This window comes from Heterocephalus glaber, unplaced genomic scaffold, assembly GCF_053883595.1.
Source record: "Heterocephalus glaber isolate CG9 unplaced genomic scaffold, H.glaber_assembly_v1.0 deba00001497, whole genome shotgun sequence".
Taxonomy (NCBI): Eukaryota; Metazoa; Chordata; class Mammalia; order Rodentia; family Bathyergidae; genus Heterocephalus; species Heterocephalus glaber.
This window is the reverse complement of record NW_028258320.1, coordinates 52,856,748-52,879,498: the sequence shown is the minus strand read 5'-3', so window position 1 is coordinate 52,879,498 and position 22,751 is coordinate 52,856,748. Positions and strand designations below refer to the sequence as shown.

The window sequence follows — 22,751 nt, the reverse complement described above, 5'->3', positions numbered from 1 at the left end:
CTCAGCAGTGGAATTCAGATACAGAATCAGTGAACAGTGCCAAATATCATCAAGTTCATTCTGCAGATGTTAGCAGGAAACTGTAGTTAACGACTAATTTGATTAAAATGTTTCTGTAGACCTTTAAGAATTGCATTCTCCTCTTGCCATTTTTATGAGAGGGTTTTCAAGTATTCTCAACCTTTAGGTTCATTTCTTAGTAGTAGACACGTTGTTTACAATAGCTGTGTAGTTTTGTCTTTGAAAACTTCCGTTAGTGGTGCTTCAGGCCTTGGTGCGTAGAGTGGCCATTTTGCTTGCCTGTGCATTGGTGCCTGGCAGCAGAGATGAGTTAGTTTCTGGTTGATCAGCTGTTCTTGAAACTGCTGCACTTCAGACTGAGGTGAAGTATCTAATTGTGGTCACAGGATTCGCCCAGACCAGCCCTCAGTACCCAGAACTAGGGCCCAACCTACTTCTCATTCAGGCAGTATGACACAGCTGAGCTGCAGAGCAGGTTCCTCCAGAGTCTATCACAGAGCCTTTTCTTGAAAATATAAGATCTTTTTTCAAGGCGAAGACCTGGGATAGTTTTCTTTTTTTATTTTTTGTTGGTACCAGGGATCGAACTCGGGTCCTTGCACTTGCAAGGCAAGCAACGGAACCACTGAGCTAAATCCCCAGCCCTAGTTTTCTTGACTTAATAATCTGTGTTGCCCAAGTGTAATGGTACACACCTATATTATCAGCAGCCTGAGAGGTTTAAACAAGAGAATTTCAAACTTGAACCCAACCCGAGCAACTTAGTGAGACCTTGTCTCAGAATTTAAAAAAAGAAAAGAAAGAAAAAGGCTAGAGATGTAGCTCAGTGTGAAGGCCCTAGGTTTAGTCCTCAGAATTGAGGGGAGCAAAAAAGTCATAAATTCCCGATCTGTCCCCTCTAAACCAAAGGATTTGCCTCAGAGAACCAAAGGACTTTTCCAGTGATTGTTTTGTTCTTTGAACCCCATGGTTTTTATTTCTGGATGAGCCATGTCCAAGATCTTTGTGTTGTGGGCCAGAAATCGCAAGTATCTTACTGTCTCGCTTTGTAATGATGTCATTATCAAAGGGACATTAATTTTATCCAGATATAGATATAGGATGTGTACTATCTATACTATTTTGTATAGATGCAAACAAAAGTTACTGTGTAGAATATTAAACATTTACTAGATAGCTCAGTCTAGATAAATGCTAGTGTGCCAGGGGACCAGGCACTGATCAGTGGAGTCAAACTCAAACATGCTGATTTGCTCTCTATCCTAGAGACAAGAAACAACCACCTGGTAATAAAAAATTCACCATGGAAGTTTCTCTTTGATCAGAGAGAATGTTTTGTGTGTTCATCTTTTGGTTTTTGATATTCCTTCTGACTCCTCCCAAAAATATAGTCTGTAATTGCTTCTGTATTTTATTGACAGCTGACATCATTTCAACTGTTGAATTTAATTACTCTGGAGACCTTCTTGCAACAGGAGACAAGGGTGGCAGAGTTGTTATTTTTCAACGGGAACAAGAGGTCAGTAATTTACAATCCACAAATCAAATGAAATAATTCAACTCTTTGCATGTCACTAACAAGAAAGGAAGCAAAACTATTTCCTGTGTCTTTTGCTTCACATCCATCCTATTGTATTGACCTTGTAGAATCTGCTTTCATACCTTTCCTAAAGGATAAGCAAGAAGATCTGTGTCTCACTGCCAGGCTCCCTTGAGTCCCTGGTGCCTTCATCTAAAGTAGGGGAGAATCCTTTCCATACCCAAAGGTTGGTGAGGACTCAAGGAAGGAGGAATGGAGGTGGTGGTATTTGGAATGTGTGTGCTTTCGTTTAGTGATTAACTGAAGAGGCTGCCTGGAAATCTCTTGCTGCAGAGAAATGGGGTGGGGCATAGATCCTCTTTGTAGAGACTAGTACTCACTTCTTTACACTCCTGAAGGTTTTCCTGTCCTTATGGAAAAGAGTTCACAGGTGAATTCACTCATAAGAGAAACCCTTACCACTGACACTGCACCCCCATTTCTGGTAAGGCTCATCAGAGCTCTTAGTGATGATTAAGGAACAAGATTGTTATCTGTGTCAGGTACAGTGGCCCTTACCTGTAATTCCAGCTATCCAAGAGGCTGAAGCAGGAAGATTGTGAGTTTGAGCAGCCTGGGCAGCTTAGACCTTGTCTTTAAAAAAAGTTTTGAAGAGGGCTAGAGATTTAGCTCAGTGATTCCACCACCTGCCTCCCAAGCACAAGGTCCCAGCATTTGATCTCCGGTACCAAATAAATGAATGGGGGGGGGGGGGGAGAAAAGAAAAGAGAAAAGAAAGTTAGTTAGTTTTTAAGAGCTGGGGAAATGTAGTTCAGTGTAGAGCAGTTGCCTGGCATGAGTAAGTCCTTAAACTTAAGAAGGAGGGCAGAGTCTGAGGGAGTATCTGTGGTAGAATACTTGCCCAACATGTGTTAGGCCAATTCCTAACATCACCAAACACACACACACACACAATTGTTTTGTAAGAACAAGATGAGGGAACCATGGTGCACCAAGCCCAGGGCCTCTGCAAAACACTCGTCTTGCTTTTTTTCAGGACCTTGAGCTTGAGAGGCAGGTGTGGTGCCACCAAGCTAAATCCCCAGCCCCTGGTCTTGCTTTTTGTCTAAGCAAGCTCATCCTCTTCTTATCAATTCCAAATTCTAGTCTATGCATTATTGTAAAAATTTGATTCAGAAATCAGTGGGCCCTTTTCCTTTCCATGTGGATCAGCTGTGTGTAGGACGTGGTGGTTCAGTGCCATTCCCTGCAGCTGGCAAGGGGAGCTTTCAAAAGTGGGTAGGACAGCCAGGGATTTAGCTTAGTGGTTCTACCGCCTGCCTTGCAAGCGCAAGGACCCAAGTTCGATCCCCGGTACCAAAAAAAACAAAAACAAAAGTGGGTAGGACAACCCCTGGGCAACCAGTGGGCCCAAAGGATTGCTTGATTAAATGGGAAAGGTGGGTAAAGCTAATAAGTCGCACCAAAATATAGTATGCCTGGATGGGTTGGTAACACACACTTGTAATCCCAGCACTCAGGAGACTGAGGCAGGAGGATTGCCACAAGTTCAAGGCCAGCCTGAGGAACATGCCAAGTCCCTGTCTCAGAAAACCAACCAAACAAAAAGAGCCAGTTGCAACTACCGTTTTTATTGTGTCATGAAAGATTTTTTTATGTTTTGTTTTTTGTTTTGGGTTCTTTTTTTAACTTTATATTTTTTATTAGTACATGTTTGTCTCATATTGATTGCATTCTCTTTTTGTTTTTTATTTTTTAACTATATTTTTTATTAGTACATAGTTGTCATACATATTGATCACATTCTCTTTGTTTAGTTCATGAAAGATTTTTAGAAGTTCTCTTTTCTGTGACTTGGGCTGGTGAGAAATCCTTTTGTAAATAATATGTATATTATCTTTAGTCTTTCTAAATCTATATAGGCAATTTGATGAATTTATAATTTTATACTCTTATCTCAAAGGTAGATTATCACACAGTACTACTTAAAAACCATATATCTTACCTTTTAACAGCACAATTATTGAACAGGTTGTTAAATTCAAGACTTCACTTTAGTTCTTTAAAAAGATTTGCTGTTGATATCTATACGGAAGATATAATGTCTCTTACCCTTGATAGATCCTAGGATAGAAAATGAAAATTTTCATTTCTTCAAAATTTCCTTGTTTTCTTGTTGCTTAAACTTTTAAAATACTAGCTTTAATCTGGGTGTGGTGACACTCCCCTGTAATCCCAGCACTTGGAAGACAGAGGCAGGAGGATCACTGGGAATTTGAGGCCAGCTGGGGGTACATAGTGAGTTCCAGCCATCGTGAACTACATAGTGAGTCTCTGTCTCAACAAACACACACCCCAAAAAATGTACTATCTTCAGATATAAAAGAAACTATGATAAAAAGTCAAGTGTCTTGTTCTAAATATATTGGATATTGCAGAGTTTTAGTATTTAGTTAAGGAATGTTAAGTCAGGGCATGAAAAGACAGACTTGTACAAGAGCAGGTTCCTAAGGTGTTTGCAGTAATCCTGATCAATTGCAACTTGATAAACTGTAAACCATTTGTTTTTATCTTTGTATTCTTTTTTTTTTTTAACACAAAAGCTTCCTGTCTCCTTTTTGGATACTTCCTAACTGCCATGTATAAGGCATTCTGTGGGCCCGAGGTTTCCCAGTGTTGTTGGGGAATGTGGACTTCTGTTTTCACCAACAGTCAAAGCCACTCTTGGTGTTAGTGCACACTGAGCAGGCCCACTGTGTAGTTATGCACCACAGGCCCCAGGCTCAGACATGTCAGATGTACATATTAGAATTGTGGAAGCTAGAGGATTGCTGAAGGATAGTGTCCCAGTGGTGTGGAAGGGGAAGGGGCGAACTGGTAGAATAGGGAGTTAGGTTGCTAGGAACCTGTTAGGAAGCTCTGGCTGGGTAGAATACAGCAGGTAAGTAGAAAGCATGGTTAGTAGTGTGATCGGAGCTTTGCACTTTTTTAAACTAGGCATTAAACCTAGGGCCTTTGCACTGAGTTACACCCTCAGCCCTTTTTATTTTCAGACCGCGTGTCTCACTGAGATGCTAAGTTGCCCAGACTGGGCTCAAGCTTGCAGTCTTTCTGCCTCAGCTGCCCACAGTGCTGGGATTACAGGTGTGTGTCACCACACCCTGCTTGAGCTATTTCTTTCCTTAGTAGCAGAGCCATTATCCATGTTAAATCCTAAGTGAAGTTATGTGTAAAATGAAAGAATACAGTTTATGGGCATGACCCTACTCTAGAACTCAACTCTAGTCTGCTCAGCACTAGTCTCTTACAAGTGTACAGCTTCACCCCGACAGAGTCAGGTCATCCAGTTAAAGCAGGTATCAGCACGCACAGAAACAAAGTGAGCCTTCTGTCGGTTCCCTTTCCTATTTGTTGTCCTGTCCTAGCAGCTATGCTTCGCAGACCCTCCATCCACCCTAGTCCCTATAAGGCTTCCTTCAGAATTCCTTTCCTCATATAGAGTGGGATAGTCTCTCTATGCACACTAGGGACTGATGAGTCCTTCTTAGTTGGCAAAGGCTGAGGGGAACTTGGGCTTGAGGAATTTGGGTGGGAGTTTTGAGAGTAGTTATAGTGAGAGTTTGCATTTCTCTGACTTCTGGGCAAAGTGTCCAGGGCAGCAGGTAGCACTGATTTATTTGTATCCCACCAGTTTCCTCAGCAAGTGAATGTCTTGGGCATGAGACTAAATTCCACAAATATTTCTTTTGAAACAGTTCAATTTTGTTTTTCTCCTTTCCAAGTTAGAAGTGTGTTCATGAATTTTGCTTCTTTGTGAGAGGAGTGGGGCATGCTCAGGGGGATAAGTAGCTTAACACCATTAACCCTCTAATATAGCATACCTAAGGAAACCACTTGGTGAGGGGATTTCCACTTCCTTCTGGTGAGTGCTGAATTCAAGAAACATGCAATGTGTAGAAATCTTCTCATGATATTTCATCTTAATTCAGAAATATAAAGCACAGATTTTGAAAAGATTTGATCAGTTTCCTTGGCATACATACTAAAGTGCTAAAAATGTAAGATTTTAGATATTGGTTACATAGCAAGAATTAAGATATAAAAGGAAAGAAAATACCCAGGATACAGATGATATGCCCACTATGCCCCTCACTCATTCTCCTACTTTCTTCATCTCACTTGATTACACCTCTACCCTCCCAGAATTGCCCATTACTTGAAAGATGGTATATATTTTTCCAAGCATGTTTTTCTACTTTACTGTTAAATTTAGAATTATTTGTGTGTGCTAAATTTATATAAGCTGCACCTTACCATTGATAACTGTGCAGCTTCTTCTCCTACATGAATTTGTAGGACCTATTGTTGCCAGTCCATGAACTTACTTGCTGTGTGGTTTGTATGTATGTGTGGCTCTGCCACTGACCATCTGTCCCTTCTGCTTGGCACTGTCTGGGTAACCATCAAAGAGGCTGGTGTGACCCTGTGGCTCCTCTTAAGCTGTCTTAGGAGGTGGTCTGTCCCCAGGGCAAGGTTGCAAGCATCGGTGCCTCTTCAAGCCCTGAACCTCCTTCACAGTCATGTGACTGCCTGGGTAGGGCAGAAGCTGTCAGATGCAGCACATCCAAACCAAATCTGATCATGTTCCCATAAAACTGCATATGTACAGTAGCCCACAAATGGTAAGCCCTGCCTTAAATAGATACCTAGACATGAAATAGAATTGTTTTGTTTTTTTGTTTGGGGGAGTTGTTTTTGTTTTTCTTTTTTGGTACGGGAATCAAACTCAGGACCTCGCACTTGCCAGGCAGGCGCTGTGCCGCCTAGCTACATCCCTGGCCCGAATTGTTAGAAAATACTCTTTATTTTTTCTGAATACATTAACTCTGAGTTTCATCCATTTGAGATTTTCCTTTGAACTTTTACACTTGGTCTTAGCCAAAAGGCCGAGAAGCAATTTTCTTTGAACTTTTAAAAATGTATGTGATCATTTGATATTTAAAGTGGTAGTACTAAAATTTTCTTTTATTATACTTTATTCATTGAAATATCTGTTACATTTCCTTGCAGAGTAAAAGCCGTCCTCATTCTAGGGGAGAATATAATGTTTACAGTACCTTTCAAAGTCATGAACCAGAGTTTGACTATTTGAAAAGTCTAGAAATTGAAGAAAAAATTAATAAAATTAGATGGTTGCCACAACAGAATGCTGCTCATTTTCTACTCTCTACAAATGGTAAGAATTTTTCCTATAAGTGACTGTTTGACTTAGTATCATATTTTAAATTTCCTGTATGAGTGGATTTCATTTTAAGCCATTCGAGAAGTTGATTTTCCTTTAAACTTTGGGTAGGGGGTAAATTACCAGCTGAAATGACAAGTAATAGGTTGAAAATTCAAAACATAGGGCCAGGGATTTAGCTTAGTGGTTCCACCGCCTGCCTCACAAGTGCAAGGACCAGAGTTCCATCCCCAGTACCAAAAAAAAAATTCAAAACATACCCCAAAAAACCCCAGTATTACATCGTCTACTTTGCATGTGTGTTTGCATTTTTATTTTTGTGAAACAAGATATTTATAATTGGAAGTGTTAAACATCACCAAGTTTAGATACCAATGTAGAGCCACCAAGTCTTCTAATACTCAAATAATAGTGATGCATGTTATGATATTTTCTTTTAATATGAAGATTGAGGTTTTTAATTTCAGATAAAACTATTAAATTATGGAAAATAAGTGAACGGGATAAAAGAGCGGAAGGTTATAACTTGAAAGATGAAGATGGACGACTTCGAGATCCATTTAGAATTACAGCACTACGGGTATACACTATATCTTCTTTAAACTTTCCAGCCCTTTCCAAATATTAATCAAGAACAGTGTAACATCAGTTATTTGAAGAATGCTGTTAAGTGAAATATCACGAGCCCATTCATCATAATAGTAACCATGTTTGTGTATGTGTGTTTTAAAGTGGGAGTCTTCAAGTTTTAACCAAAGCAAAAAGTCACACATTATCCTCAGGAAATACAGCTAAGGGTGCTAATCCCATGACAGACCTCTTTCTGAGCAGCACCTGGAATTCAGAGCACTTCCCTGGTGAAATAGCTCAGGTTGCAGATTGGAAGATGAACTATGGACTAGCAAGGTAACATGAATGACAGTGCTAATGGAGTTTCCTCTCAGGTAGCTAAGGCACATTCTGTTTCAGAATTCTTCACCTCTCTATGAACATTGTTAGCTTTAATTATTAAATTCTCTCCCTTCCTGGGACCCCTGGGTCCAATATGAGGTGATCATATTTCATTTCTAATAACTAAGTTATTTTGCATTTTTGCATCAGTTGAGTAAAAATTAAAATCTGAGTGTCGTATAATTAGTGCACACATCAGTGGTTTCTTGGATGAAATATGGTAAAGGGTTTAAAAAAACTTGACTCCTACCCAGATAGGTCTGGTGAGTCACAGGAAGTGCTGCCAGGGTCAGAGTCCAACAAAAAGACCAGCACCCACTTAGAGGCACTCTGGAGAAAGTCACCTAGTCCCAGAGGGTATAGGTGGTATCTGGAAATGTTTGGTCATCTGATTTTTCAGTGAGGTTTGAGTACCACCACACAAAGATTCCTTATCTAGGACATTTCACAACAGTGGGTTAGGGTGCTACCAGAAAGGGTGCTGTACACAGAGCTCTTTCCCTGACACATGCCAATAGCAATGTGGCAGGCCTGCCTGCATAGTAGGCATGATCTGTTCTGATGCCATTCCTTAATCCATATTGGGAGGGTAGTGACAGCTCATTGAGGGCCATTTCCATCCCTACTGGCTATAGACAGTGGCTTATAGACCAAGGAGGACAGTTTTTCTCTGATCTCTTTGACATTATCACCAGGTTTCCTATGACTTCATTAAGACTGAGAAAGGCAGTGTTTAATACTAAACTATCAGCCTCATGAAATGGAAAGTATCTTGGTGGTGAGGGCTGCACTGGTACCTGTTCCAGTGCTGTCCCTCTCTTTCACTGCCAGTAGGGTCTCCACCCAGAAGTGCACAAGTAGTCCTCTCTCAGGAGCCCAGGCCTCCCCATAGGACCCCTGCACAGCTCTGTGGGTTGACATGCTTATTTCGGAAAAACTATAGGTCTTGTTGGGCCCAATGTTAGTTTTATTCCAGGCATATGAGAAGCATAATTTCTATATTGGCTACACTGTGAAGGTAGAGGGTTACAGGCTAGGTAACTTAGGTCTGCATTTGAGTTCCTGATTCTCTTAAAGTTCAAAGTGAACTTTTAAATTGTCTGACTTTACCTGGGCAAGAGTCAGAAATGTTGCTGTTTTAAATTTTTTTCTCTGAAGTTATTTTAGTGCCAGAGAAGGGTTTAGTTAAAAGAAGTATTCTATTAGGAGTATTACAGTTGTCATGCGGTTTGATTAATTAAAGACTTGTTAGAGAGTCATGGCAGGGTGTGTGTGTGTTTTAAGGAGAAGTTTAATTCAGCTCACAGGCAGGCATGTGTTTCAATCCTGTAGTGGTAGAACTGACCCTCTGTGTTCTAGGGACACTAGGGGTTTGGTCTGCACTGGCTGAGTTAAAATGAGAGCTGTATCTCTCTATATATTTTTTCAAGGTCATTTTTACAGAATTTAGCCAGAGAGGACTCTGGAGATATTTCTTACCAGCCTTCAAGGCTCCCTTCTGGTGTCTAATTACAATTTAAGAGGGAATACTATCTCTATTTTGTTTTTATTTTGAAGCTCCTGCTTCCCTTACAGCCAGACATTAGTGAGGTACAGGTCTTTTCCTCTTTTCCCGTGTGGGACACTGTTCCTCATGACCATACTCTCGCCTTTGTGTTTGGTACACATGTTCTCTGGTCAGTTACTTCATCTCCATCTCTGCCCTTTCCATATAGCAGTGTGTTACCCAGAAGCCTCCCTTGCCATATACTCATCACAGAGATGGAAGGAGTGGAGTGCCATTTTTGCTTTTTTTGTTGGTTTTTTTTTTTAGCATTTGATGAAGTACAATATACATACCCAGACATGCATCTACCATGTAAGTGACCGTGAATGTTCAGACTGGACATGCCTATATAGCTAGCTGCAGATAAGCAATGCAGCATCCTTAGCTCCCCAGAACCCTAACCCCCTGGTCCTTTCACATGCATACGGCCTCATCACTGAGGCCCATGTTGTTGGCACAGAAAAGTAGATGCCATGAAAGAAGAGGTTTGTGCATCCAGCTGCAAGGAGAAAGGCCAAAGGGAGTGTCGCCACTGCACCTTCCAAGATGTTGCTGTCCAGTGTCTGGGTTGTGGCCACCAGAGGACAGAGGAAAGTGAAGCCTCAGTTCTCTGGAGGCAGTTAGGGTCCGTTTATCTTCCTTTCTTCAACAACAATGTGTCTGCACCAGTGATGGAGACAAGGAGAAAAAACTTTCAATAGATAACTATTCCATTTTGTACCTGTTATCACAGCTCTCCCAAGTGGTTATTTGGGTGTGTTGCCTATACAGAAATTGCATTTGTCCCTTTTTGTTACCTGTTCTATGTGCTGTGACCTTTGTTTTGAATGCCTATTTCCTTCCATTTTTAGGTTCCTATATTGAAGCCCATGGACCTCATGGTAGAAGCAAGTCCACGGCGAATATTTGCAAATGCTCACACATATCATATAAATTCCATTTCAGTAAATAGTGATCATGAAACATATCTTTCTGCAGATGACCTGAGAATAAACCTATGGCATTTAGAAATCACAGATAGAAGCTTTAGTATCCTTCACCAGATGGTTGTCTCTGCATTTTTCTTAGGATTATTGTTCAGTTATATCTCATTAACATTTGTAGTCTTACATGTCAGAGTCTATAATCTTTTGAGTATAGTTGGCTACTTAGCCTATAATGTACGTTCTCTGTGATTTAGTATCCTTAAAAATACAGACTCCTTTCTGCCTTGGGGAAAGTTCTCTGTAAGAGGATTGACCTGAAGCTTATGGCCTACATGATTCAGAGATAGTCTTTAAGTAGTGATATTTGGAAAATCAGCATTGCGTGTTTTTTCTTCTAAATTTGCAAATAGGGCCGGGGATTTAGCTCAGTGGTTTTGCTGCCTGCTGTGCAAGCACAAGGACCCGAGTTTGATCCCCGGTACCAAAAATAAATAAATAAAAAAGAAGTATTCCTTGGGCCGGGCATTTAGCTCAGTGGTTCCGCTGCCTGCCTTGCAAGTCCAAGGATCCGAGTTTGATCCCCGGTACCAAAATAAAAAATAAATAAATAAATTTACAAATAGGCAATAAAATAGAAAATATGGCTTATATTATAATGGTGTTTGGTTACATATGAGAACTCTGTTCTTGTTGTGGCTCAGCCACTGTCTTGCCTTGGGCACCTGAAATGGCCATTCCCTGTTTACACCTCCTACCCTCCAGTGAACTATACAGACCCTGTCCAACTGTGCCGTTTGGAACTCTGGTGGGAGATGGAGGCACCCAGTCACAGTGGGCCTCTCCCAGCCCTGAGGCACTGCCTTAGTGCCCGTGGTCCTCAACCCTCGTCCAGGTCCTCCTGGGTGGTCACAGGATTATGGCTCCTAGGAGCTTTTCCAGTATTCCATCCTGTGAGCTCTTACCGCCACATCTCCCAGATCCCAGTTGTCTTTTTTTCTTTCTTTTGAGACAGGGTCTTGCTATGCAGTTCGGGCTGACCTTGAACTTACTCTCAGTGATCTTCCTGCCTCAGCCTCCCAAGTTCTGGGATTATAGGAGTGCGCCACCATGCCCAGTTCCACCTGTCTCCTTAAGAGTCATCAGGCTCTGACTCGTCCCCTCTCCTGCTACAGCCTGCATGCTCAACAGCCTGACCCTGGGCAGCTATAAAGCTCTCCAGTCTCTAGGTCACTGTCCCTTGCTCTGGTGTCTGGTGATTTGAGCTGTGGATTTAGTTTGTTGGTTTTCTCAGTTGGAAGTTATATCTCCCTATTGCAAATTAGCCCACAGCTGAATTCTTTCCTTTGTTGTTATTTTGATTGACTGATTTCTGTGTTTGACAGTTTTTGTTGGATTATTCTCATGACTCAGAACAAGTTTTTACCTAATATAAGATAATTAGAAAAATAGTATCTTTTAGAATTTGGCAGTATTCTTGTGTTTGTAATTATTTGTGTATAGGAGTGAGATTTTGCATAGGTAGCACTCAGTTACCTTTCTTTCATATGTCATTCAGTGTGCACTGTCTTGCGATTAGAGACTTCATAGGACAGTCATAACAGCATAATGAAAGCAGGGCTCATGTCAGATCTACCCCTGTCAGCTACACCCTGTGATCTCTTTGCTGCATCTGTCCAAAGCCTGCCAATTGTGTGATCCCTTAGAATAAGTGTGTTTGGTCAGCCCCCTTAATGTCTGGTCTCTTAAACTCACTGCATGCTTCCTCCATGTCTTACTCACTTGGTTGGGTATAGTAGCTAACCCAATCAGCTAAGCACTGTGCCTTAACACTGTGCTCCAGACATCGTGGATATCAAGCCTGCTAACATGGAAGAGCTGACGGAAGTCATCACCGCTGCTGAATTCCATCCACACCAGTGCAATGTGTTTGTCTACAGCAGCAGCAAAGGAACCATCCGGCTATGTGACATGCGTTCCTCTGCCCTGTGTGACAGACATTCTAAGTGTAAGTACCTGGTGCCTCTTAATGGTATCATTTAAATTCTTCTGTTTTCCAGACAGTAACCCATTTGCACAAATAGAAGTTTCTCTTGCCCTTCCCACATCCAGGCAAGTATAGGGGCCTCTGCCTTTGAAAAGCCCAAAGGCAGCTCTGTTGTTAGTCATTGCTAATGGGAAGTGGAACTTACAGTCTTGTTCTTGCAGGTGACCACCCTAAATTGACTATTGTGAGGCAAGGGCTTTTGGTGCCAGTGGTTTACTTCTGCCTCGGATCTCAGGGCCTCATCTGAGCGCTTCCCAATCTGGGGCCAGATGAAAAACATTTGTGATCTCTATCTTTGTGTATTGGGACCCAGGCTGAGACTGCCGCTATGCATTTCACCTGTGACCATTCTCAGCGCTCATGTGACCTGTGTTCATATTAAGCTTTGCTAGATTCAAAGCCAGTTCCAGGGGGAGAAATTCTACAATTTAATTTGCTGAGCCTTGAAATTCCTTCTAGTTGATGAAAGTAGATTTTGTTTATAGTCATAAAAAATAGGTTTGCCGGGCAGAGTGACACATTCTTGTAGTTCCAGCTACTCCAGAGACTGAGGTAGGAGGGTCAGTGACCAAGGAGTTCTAGACCTCAACTGAAAAAATGTAGAATAGGCTCGGATGTATGGAAAATCATAGCCCATGTTGTGTTATGCAACGTGCATCCCGGAAATCTTGCTGACCTTTCCCAGTACCGATAGGGGTAACTATCTGCTAAAGTGTGCCAGCACCAACAATACCTTGATGAAATACCCTTGCTAGTTCTCAACAACTTTCTGCCTTCTCTTCCCTGAGGCTGAAGTTTTTTTAAGAATTCCATGCACCTTTTAGAATTACTCCAATGAAGAAGAAATATTATAAACATTTACCCTTTGTCTTCAAGATAACATTATTAAGAAAACGGTTTTAGATTTTAAGAGTAGTTTTTGTCAGCAAATTAATTTAGTTGAATAAATGCTAAATGTTATACTACCTGGCTTCAGGTTAACTTCCCATGTAGAGCCAACAAGCAGTATAGGTTCATTTAAGTCACAATAGAACATGACTATTCAATATGTAAAACAGAGCCTTTTTTGCTGACTGGCTTTGGCCAGTGGGTCCACTTGGATGTTAATAGTGAACCTCCACATTGCCAGGTTAAGAGATCAGACATCGTCCAGCAGACCTACAAGCTGACCCTTTCTGAGAGGTGCTGTCTATCAGGTATCATTTTCCTGTGATGGACATGGATGGAGCAGAACATTGTATGGTCAGGCCTGGTGCCATGAGGACACGGGCATCCATGCAGTAATGTGACCGTCTCATGCCACAGTCCTGAAACTAGTATATATCAGGATGCTCTAATGGCCTTGCCCATCTTATTTTGGTTCCAAATCTGTAGGAAATTTGGATGTCTGTGCTTCGGGTGTTCACCCTCTGTCAGGCCTGGTGGTAGAGTATCCACACTTCTTACCTACAGAATTGGAGAAAATCAGAAAATTTAGAGAAGGCCAAAAGGTCAGGAGATTTAGCAGTGAGTTCTCCAGAGTCAGTGAAGGTCCAAAATCTCCTTGAGTTTTAAAATGATCTGTTCTCTGATTTGAAACAGAAGCTGGAAATATTTTGTTTTGTTTTTCAGTCTTTGAAGAGCCTGAAGATCCCAGCAGTAGGTCCTTTTTCTCAGAAATAATTTCATCCATCTCTGATGTCAAATTCAGCCACAGTGGTCGATACATGATGACGAGAGACTACCTGTCAGTGAAGGTATGGGACCTTAACATGGAGAGCAGGCCTGTGGAGACCCATCAGGTGCATGAGTACCTGCGAAGCAAGCTCTGTTCCCTGTACGAGAATGACTGCATCTTTGACAAGTTTGAATGCTGCTGGAATGGTTCAGACAGGTGAGCCTGCATCATTTCAAAAGTCACTGAATGACTGCAGATTCCTTAGGATCTCCAGTAAGGCTTTCGGACTAGGACTCATACCCAGTTGTCATAAGGGGCTGGGGATTGCCGCTCTCCAGAGGAGCAGAAGAGGAAAGTAATCTTTTGGTTTTGTTTTTTGTTTTTTTGGTACTGGGGATCAAACTTGGGACCTTGCGCTTTTGAGGCAGGCGACAGAAGCACTGAGCTTAAATCCCCGGCCCCAAGGAAAGCTAATGGGATTGTGTTCTCTAGGCCTTTTGTTTGTTTGCCGATGATACCAATTAGAGAAAAAGGACAAATTTCTCATCTTATAGCCCAACTACATTTAGACAGAAGCAAAGCACAACATGCGTAGTATATAATTGATTACAGTTGTTTATTACACCTAACTGAAAAGGAAGGGGTAGGAAAGTCCTTTGCCTCGTTGGGATGGCCACAGTTAGCTTTCACATTTAGAGAGATGTGGAGAAGAACACCATCAGAGCTCACTGCCCATTGTGCTGTTCTGAAGTGCTGATTTACTGTATAGTGTGGGAGTTACAGGGCCTCCATGATTTATTTTTTGTACATTTAAGCACTATTTCCATTGCTGCTGAGAGTTAGGTCTTTAATATACCAAAACAAAAACAAACCACACATATCAGATAATGGAAGGAGATTATCTTACTTTATGTAGAATATTGGTTTAGAATTTAAGTGAACAAGAGTTCAGTTACTGGTCACAAGTGGCTAGGCATTCAAAACACTTCAGCATAAGTACATAGAAATGCTAGCTATGCCAGGCATTGGTGGCCCACACCAGTAATTGCAGCACTCGGGAGGCTGAGGCAGGAAGATTGCCACGCGTTCAAGGCCAGCCTGGGCTACATAGTGAGTTCAGGGCCAGCCTGAACTACAAAGGGAGACCCTGCCTCAAATACCACCACCACCAAAAAAAATGACTCCAAAGCCCTACCATGGCCTCAGGGACACTAGCGGATATCAGGAGACTGTACCTCAGTCTCCACAGCTCAGTGGTGTGGCTTGGACCCACACAAAGTATGGGACCCTCAAGGTTTTATGAGGAAAGACATCCATCTAAGTAGGCATAATTTATCTAAGACCTTGGATTTGGGTGGCTAGAAATCTCCTGAGGTGTGTCCCCATAGCCTGTATTAGCAAGCCACTCAATACGGAAAAACTTTACACTGAAGAGTTTAATGTCAGCCGGGTGTGGTGGTACACACCTGCTTATGTGGGTCTGGGGCCACCATTCAGATGTGGAGACTTGAAGCAGTAGCTGGTACTCCTGAGGCCAGCCCAGGGCTTTTGAGCCATTCTCCATTCTGAGTTCAACTCCTTCTTCATATCTTTTCTACACTGAAAAGTTAAGTACCTCCATGTGGCAAATGTTCTGGGCATCAGGGGACAGACCTGTCCAGATCTGTTGATAGACTCACTTGCTATCCTGGAGTGTTTCCCAGAGAGGCCAAGGACTGTATTTCTCAGGTCACACAAAGCAGCATGAGCTTTGTGCTGGCATAGGTTCCCACAAGGCAGAAGCTGTGTAGGCAGTGGGGTTGTATAGCAGCTCTTGAAAGATCCTCTGCCTTTATGGTAGGTAATAAACAAGCCTCACTTTGACCTCCCACCTAAAGGTGGGAGCACTCAGGAACCATGGTAAATCCAGTGAGAACACTAGGGCTCTTGTACCTGTAATAGAGATTACCCTGGCCAGCACCTTCAGGCCTCCTAGGATTCCCACAGATTAGAACCACCAAAATGGCACACAGCAAAAAATTACAAACACATGTAGGAAAAAGCCACCATGTGCAATAGAGGCAACAGAATTTCTAGGTATTGAAGTGTTGAAATTATCATTACGGTTTATAAAATAAGAATGCTTGAAATAGTTATCAGACTAATGGAGGAAAACAAAAATCTGAACAAAGAACCCAGATTATTAAAAATGACCTAGGAGACTTGAAAATGAATCAAACAGAACTTCTGGAAATGAAAAATTAGCAGATGAAAATCCATGTATGGGTTTAGCAGCAAATCTAGTTTAGCTAAAGAGACCTTGAATTGGTGAGCTAAAAGGAAGATAAGAAGTTATTCATAATAAAGCCCAGAGAGACAGCATGAAAGGTAGGTTCCTCCTGGCTTCTCCAAACTTCTGAGGTCTCCGCCGCACCTTTGGCTTCACACATCCTGCCCTCTCAGGCACACTGCCTGGCCTCCCAGGCCTTCTGAAATCTGGGTGGAAGCCTTCCTGACCCTACAACTCTTCCATTCTACATGCACCTAAAACCAGCGCCACTCAGGTGATACCAAGGTTTGCCGCCAGCTCGAACAGTAGCCAGGCTTCCTTCTCTCTTGGCTGTAGGGATTAAGTGCCTGGATCACTGAGCACTCTGAATCCAATTCCAAGGAACAAATTCTCTAGGCCATCACCATTCTGGAACATGGTGCTCTGGGGCTTTCTTCTCAAAGCAAAGTCTTTCACTTTTGCAATTTTGAGCCTGCAAAGGATGGATTCCTGCTGCTTCTTGTGATGCCCTCAGACCATCTTTTCTATTTTCCTGTCCCCCTCTCAGCAGTCAAGATCTCCTCTGCTCTGTCTTTGCAGTCCACAGCTTTACTGGTGCTTCCTTTCTGGCCAAACTCAAAACATTTTAAATCATTCTCCTGGGCTCTTTGCTCTTGATTCTCAACATAGATCTGACTAAAAGCCCCCAGCAGTAGCCATGCCATGGCCTCAACACTGGACTGCCTTGAAATTTCTTCTGGGAGATTAATTAGTCCCCCACCCTTAATCTCAGTCTCAGGCAGTCTCTGGACATGAGCAAAATGCAAACAAACTTTCTGCGAGCCATAGCACCCTTTGGCTGGAGTCCAGCAACCAGTGCAGTCCTTCTTCCCAACAGAAACCTTCTGAACCAGGTCTTTACTGGCTTCTGGGTCTTCTGAGCTCTAATGAGAATCTCCCATACAGAGCAGCCTAAGGCGTTCCAGCTGTACTTCAGCCAGCATCTCTGAACCTTTCCTAACTCTTGCCCTTCTCACAAGCCAGTTCCAAAGGCTCTTGAGCCACATAGCCAGGTATTGTCACCACACCAACCCCAGTTCTCTGGTACCAAATTTCTGTGTAAATTGCTTTTCTCTCGTTGCTGAGACAAAATACCCAAAACCCAAAGTTAAAGGGGAAAGGATTTATTTAGCTCACAGGTCATAGAGGTTTCAATCCATAATCGGCTGGCTCCAAGACAGGGATGGCAGACAGGCTTCACAGGAGAAAAAACATAGCATGCACAAGGTAGCAAAGGTAACAAGGGACCTTAACAACATCACCCTACCCCTTTTATTCAGACTACTTAGGGCCAGTAGCAGTCACGCCCTTAATCCTAGTGCCCTTGGGCCTAGCCCCACCATGAATCAATCGCACACTAGATTCAGCCACCTCCAAAATAGCCTAAGACCACATGAGGCTTTGTGGGGACATCTAGACACAAACCATAACAACACCAAACACCTGGTAAAAGCCCCACTACCTTGGTCCTATTGCATTGGGGAGTTAAGCCTCAGTGTGACCTTTTCTGGGGGCAGTCACACTCTAACCATCGCAGAGCCAGAAGCTACTGTGATAACAGTATATTGTAAGTTTCTAACTATTTTCAGTGTGCTGAGTGAAAACTCCTATCAGCTTAGAAGTGTGCATTGAAATAAATGATCATTTAAAATCATAGAAGATAAAGGTATTTTCAGACAAAAACACAGATCTGAAGGAAGTCACTTCACTGCAGTATATGCAGTATATGCTTCCAGCATGAGAGGGCTTCCAGAAAGAAGATCTGTGACTTAGCCAACAGATGAGCCTAACAGCCACCAAAGATGTGAGCAGAGTTAACACCTCATGGCCATACAGATCTGTGTTGACCTGTCCCAACTGGTTAGCTGTGCTGGGGGGACAAAACTATAACTGTACAGTGAATAAGCTCTGAGTTTTCAAAGACGTAAGAAATTTTAGGGGAGGATGTTTAGATTTGGAGACTGAAGGGCTTCTGAAATAAGGCCCTAAAAACCCAGGCTAGGAAAAAAAAAATACTACACAATTCATCTACATTAAGATTTAAACTTAGCCAGGCATGGTGTCACATGCCTGTAATCCCAGCACTCTGAAAGGCTGGGCCAGAAAGACCAAGGAAGAGCCCAGCCCAGGCAATTTAGCAAGACCTTGTATCAAAATTGTTTTTAAAGGCTGGGTGATGTTGCTCAGTGCAGAGGCCTTGGGTTCAATCCCCAGTAGCAGCAAAAAAAAAAAAAAGTACACAGGGTTAAAAGATCCACTTTAATGAGTGGCCACCCTCTTGGGGACAGGATGGAGAATAACCCTTCTAAAGGTACACAGTGAGATTGAACTCTTTCGGTGACAGCACATGGGGACATGGATATTCACTGTACTGTTCTTCATTCCTCTTGATGTATGTGAAATACTATAAAATGTTCCAGTCACACATTTCCAAGAACATCTGGAAGATTTCCCAATATTTGCTAAATCTTCCAAATACTCCCTTACCTTCTTGGCTAGATCTTTCCTGTGGAGGGGAAGGATGAAAGGGGCAAGTTCTTCTCTGCTGTATTTGTCACTACCTCCGTTCATGCTATGGTGTGGCACTGCCTTATTGTACCATAGGTTATCTAACAGGAAGATGTAGCTGCTTGCTCGTGAGTATGCTTACATCTGTTTGGCCCTCTTCCCTTCTTTGAGGGGACAGGACTGTTACAGAGCTAGGTGTTCTTGCAGGTGGTTGCCAGGTGAGCTAGGGCAATGCCCACCTCCAGTGCAGGCATCGTGTGTTAAGAATTTTTAAGTAGCCATAAAATTGTATACTAGTTGCTCTGCTTTTTATTGTTACAGGACACAGAAATGTGTTATAATACTTCTTCCTGAAAAATATCTTGTTGGTCTGTGTTCTAAATAATTGTTGCAGTTGCTGTTGAGTTTTAATAACAAATGTAAGCTGCAGATTAATACATTTTTATTCTACTTTTGTAAGCATTGAATTCTGCATGGGAATGAATTTAGAGGACTCCAGTTACAGTGTGCCCTAGCAAGCAGACTGTCAAGCACACTCGTTTTGGAACTAAGTTCTTAGTGCTGTTTCTTTTTTTTTTTTTTTTTTTTTGTACCAGGGATCGAATTCGGGTCCTTGCACTTGCGCAGCAGGTGGTGAAACCACTGAGCTAAATCCCTGGCCCCTTAGTGCTGTTTCTGTAGTGCCCTTAAACATAGTTCACATCTCCAGCCCTTCTGCTACTACATACCCCTGTGTTTTAACAATAGATTTGAAACAATCAAGGAGCTTGCGGTTTCCTTTTCAAGTGTCTGTCTGTCTGTGTGTGTGTGTGTGTGTGTGTCTGTGTCTGTGTGTCTGTGTGTGTGTGTGTGTGTGTGTGTGTGTGTGTGTGTCTAGTTTTAGATGAGATTAACCAGACGTGAAAGTATTTACAAACGGCTGGGAAAAGCCTTGAACCATGTATATCAGATAGTGACCTTGATATTAGTAGCACCTAGATAGTATAAAGACTACTCACCAGTGAAAATATGGGGAGGTGTGGATGTCAAATAGAAAAAAACCGCAAGTTTAGAGACCTGCCAGGGCAATGACTGAATTGGATTATGGCAGCATTTGCTATTATTAAGCCATTTTTCTCATCTTTGTAGAAAAAAGTTTTTTACCCAGTGTAAGCCAGATGTGGGGGTATAGCTCAGTTTGAAGGCCCAGGGTTCAATCTCCAGAACCACAGGGGTTGAGGGGGGTTACATACCAGTTTAATAAAATGGTCATAAGCATGTATGTTTTAATGGAGTTTTTCAGCTGCAGACATTAGAATTGATCCTGAAGAAATAAAAACACGGACAGTATTATATCAAGCTTATTGGGAAATGGAGTTCTAAATTTCTTCCACACTTATCCCCTATTTAAGACTTTTATTAGGGTACCACAGTATTTATATATGTTACTTCATGTGAAAGAAACTTTAAAAATTAATAAAGCATTGTTGGATCAACTACTGTTTTAGTAAAACACTGACAAATCTGACTGATGTGTACGTGACTATACATAAAATTGAGCAGGAAATCATTACTGTATTTTTTCTGACTGTTATTATTTCATTTTTGTTTCTGAAAGTTACTTGATGCTGTGGAGGGAGTGGCCCGTGAAAAATGTACATACTGCATACAGGTACCGGCCACACTATGGAAGGAGTGGGCTGGTTGCTTCCTGCATTTAGTGCCAGGCACTCACAGTGATGCTCCTTTCTTGTTTTTAACAGTGCTATCATGACGGGGTCCTACAACAACTTCTTTAGAATGTTTGATAGAAATACTCGGAGGGATGTTACACTGGAAGCTTCAAGAGAGAACAGCAAACCCCGAGCCAGCTTAAAACCCCGAAAAGTATGTACAGGTGGTAAAAGGAAGAAAGATGAGATTAGTGTGGACAGTCTGGACTTCAATAAGAAGATCCTTCACACAGCCTGGCACCCCATGGAGAACATTATTGCCGTAGCTGCCACCAATAATTTGTATATATTCCAGGACAAAATCAACTAAAGAAGCTAACTGAAGGACCAAGTCTTGTCTTGCATAGTTAAGCCGGTTGTTTTTCTGTCAAAGAAAAGGCATTGTCCTCTCCATTAAGAACAGAGATCCACTTCCTACTTCCCTTCATAACAGAGAAAAGAAGCAACCTTGGCTGGAATCCTGGCATTGCTCTGCCTTTAGCCTAGGGAGAGATGCTTGGTGCTGCAAGGGGAAAACCCACTTGAAGCAGAATTGGTGGACATTGCTCAATAAAGGCCATTACTCAAAATAAATGTATTTATTTAAGTCTGAGCCTTCCTTTCCAGTTTATAGACCAAAAAACTAACTTCCAAGAGAAAAAGTGTTGTCAAATATATTTCTGTCTCCAGCTCTCTATCTCTGCCATCCTAGGGCCCTCTGGACATGGTGTGGCCATTGTCCATGTTCCTTGCTGGCCTTTCTGAGCCAAGTGGGCATACCTACCCTTGGTACCCAAGGAGAGCCAGGCAGGTTTACTCACTAATTCCATCGACCATCACACCTTCTGGTGTAACCACTCAATAAACAACACACTGTAAAGTGTTCTTAAATCTAAACATAAGTATTGTCTTTTTATTTGTCTCAATTGCATATAATAAAATTATGCAAAATTCTTTGGAATAATTTGAGAAACTTTTGTCCTTTGGCAGAAGGGTGGAATGTGTATAGTACTTCAAATTCTAAATATAACTATCTGCAAGCTGCCATAACTTTTTTTTGTTTCTGTAGAAACAGTCCATCCATTACACCAGGTAAGGTCTGGGAAAAGCCATAGCTGAGTCCACCTCTGAGAAAAAAATTACAAGAGTAATGAAATTGCTGCTATAAAATTAAAATTTGGCTTAAAATAGGCCTCAAATTCACTACAATTGAAAACTTATGTGCTTTCTTTTAAAATCTTTTTTAAAAGTACTTTGGGAGGGAAATGTAGTTTTTAAATACTGCTAAAATTATGTGCATGCTAAATTTCATATCCCATTTCAAGCCAGCAGAATTAAAGCTTTAATTATGTGATGCCTCCAGTACCTTGGTTTATTTCAAAGATCTCTGATACCAGAAATCAAGACTTCCCAACACAAAGAGGTATACCAGCACTCAGTGACTGGAACTTGCTTCCATGGGATTTAACCCATGAGCTTGATCAGTGTCCTCCAGGGGGATGTAGAGCCGGGGCTCACATGCCGTTGCCGAAGTTAAGGTGTATTTTGATTACTAATGATATGAAAGGATAAAATATCCTTACCCAGAATTAATGTTAGAATGCCACTTTAGTTCACATTAAGTTAGGAATTTGACAACCTAAAGTACCTTTATTTTATTTAAAAATAATTATACTGTATCTTGGTGACACAATTTATGTCTGAGATGTGGAACAGAGTTGTTCAAGCATTAACCCTGGTCCATAAGGAAGAACAGTTCTAGTAAAACAAGATTGTATATATTTGTTCCAACTATTTTGACCAAAAAGTTTAATAAATTTTAAATGTTTAACTGGATTGCACTGTGTATTTGAAAACCTTTTTTGCTATCTTTACAATTATTTTTCACTGACTAACCAGCCTGTGACCCCAGAGGGGATGAAATGAAGGTAAATGTGCAGACTCGTGTATTTCAGGTGGCTGCCTGGGGCTTGTGTGGTCTGGGTATGCTCATCCCTGGGAGCAGCCAGCAGCCGTACCCCCATTTGTGTGGGTTTCCCTCAATATTGTGTCAACATTTTCAGATCTGTTCTTCATGACAGTTACAAGTGTTGGCAAAAAGGATTCATTTCTGAGAAATATTAAGTTTCTACCTTTGCCTTTTATGTCTATTTAAGACTTACATTGTCTTATTTTCAGACTTACATTGTCTTGTTTATATTTAAGATTATGAAATACTGCGCCTATCATTTTTCTTCTAAAACTTTCCTGTTTACAGGTAGATAGATATCTGTTACTGAAAGTTAATTCTGTGAATTGCTTTATTGCTTAGAATTTT

General features: G+C 41.7%; 1 protein-coding gene across 5 annotated transcripts in view; it reads left to right on the top strand.

Moving 5' to 3' along the window:
- Positions 1-22,270, top strand: part of Ppp2r2d (protein phosphatase 2 regulatory subunit Bdelta) — a 47,803-nt gene extending 25,533 nt beyond the window's left edge. For 4 of the 5 annotated variants that reach the window (XM_004838717.4, XM_087185138.1, XM_021253254.2 and 1 more), the window contains 7 exons: positions 1,443-1,540; positions 6,632-6,797; positions 7,271-7,383; positions 10,152-10,329; positions 12,067-12,231; positions 13,882-14,143; positions 20,486-22,270. In XM_004838717.4, coding sequence (XP_004838774.1) covers positions 1,443-1,540; positions 6,632-6,797; positions 7,271-7,383; positions 10,152-10,329; positions 12,067-12,231; positions 13,882-14,143; positions 20,486-20,765 — 1,262 coding nt within the window. In that variant the 3' untranslated portion in view covers positions 20,766-22,270. The remainder of the gene's footprint in view (positions 1-1,442; positions 1,541-6,631; positions 6,798-7,270; positions 7,384-10,151; positions 10,330-12,066; positions 12,232-13,881; positions 14,144-20,485) is intronic. The other variant, XM_087185139.1, reaches the window with a different exon arrangement.
- The last annotated feature ends 481 nt before the right edge of the window (positions 22,271-22,751 follow it).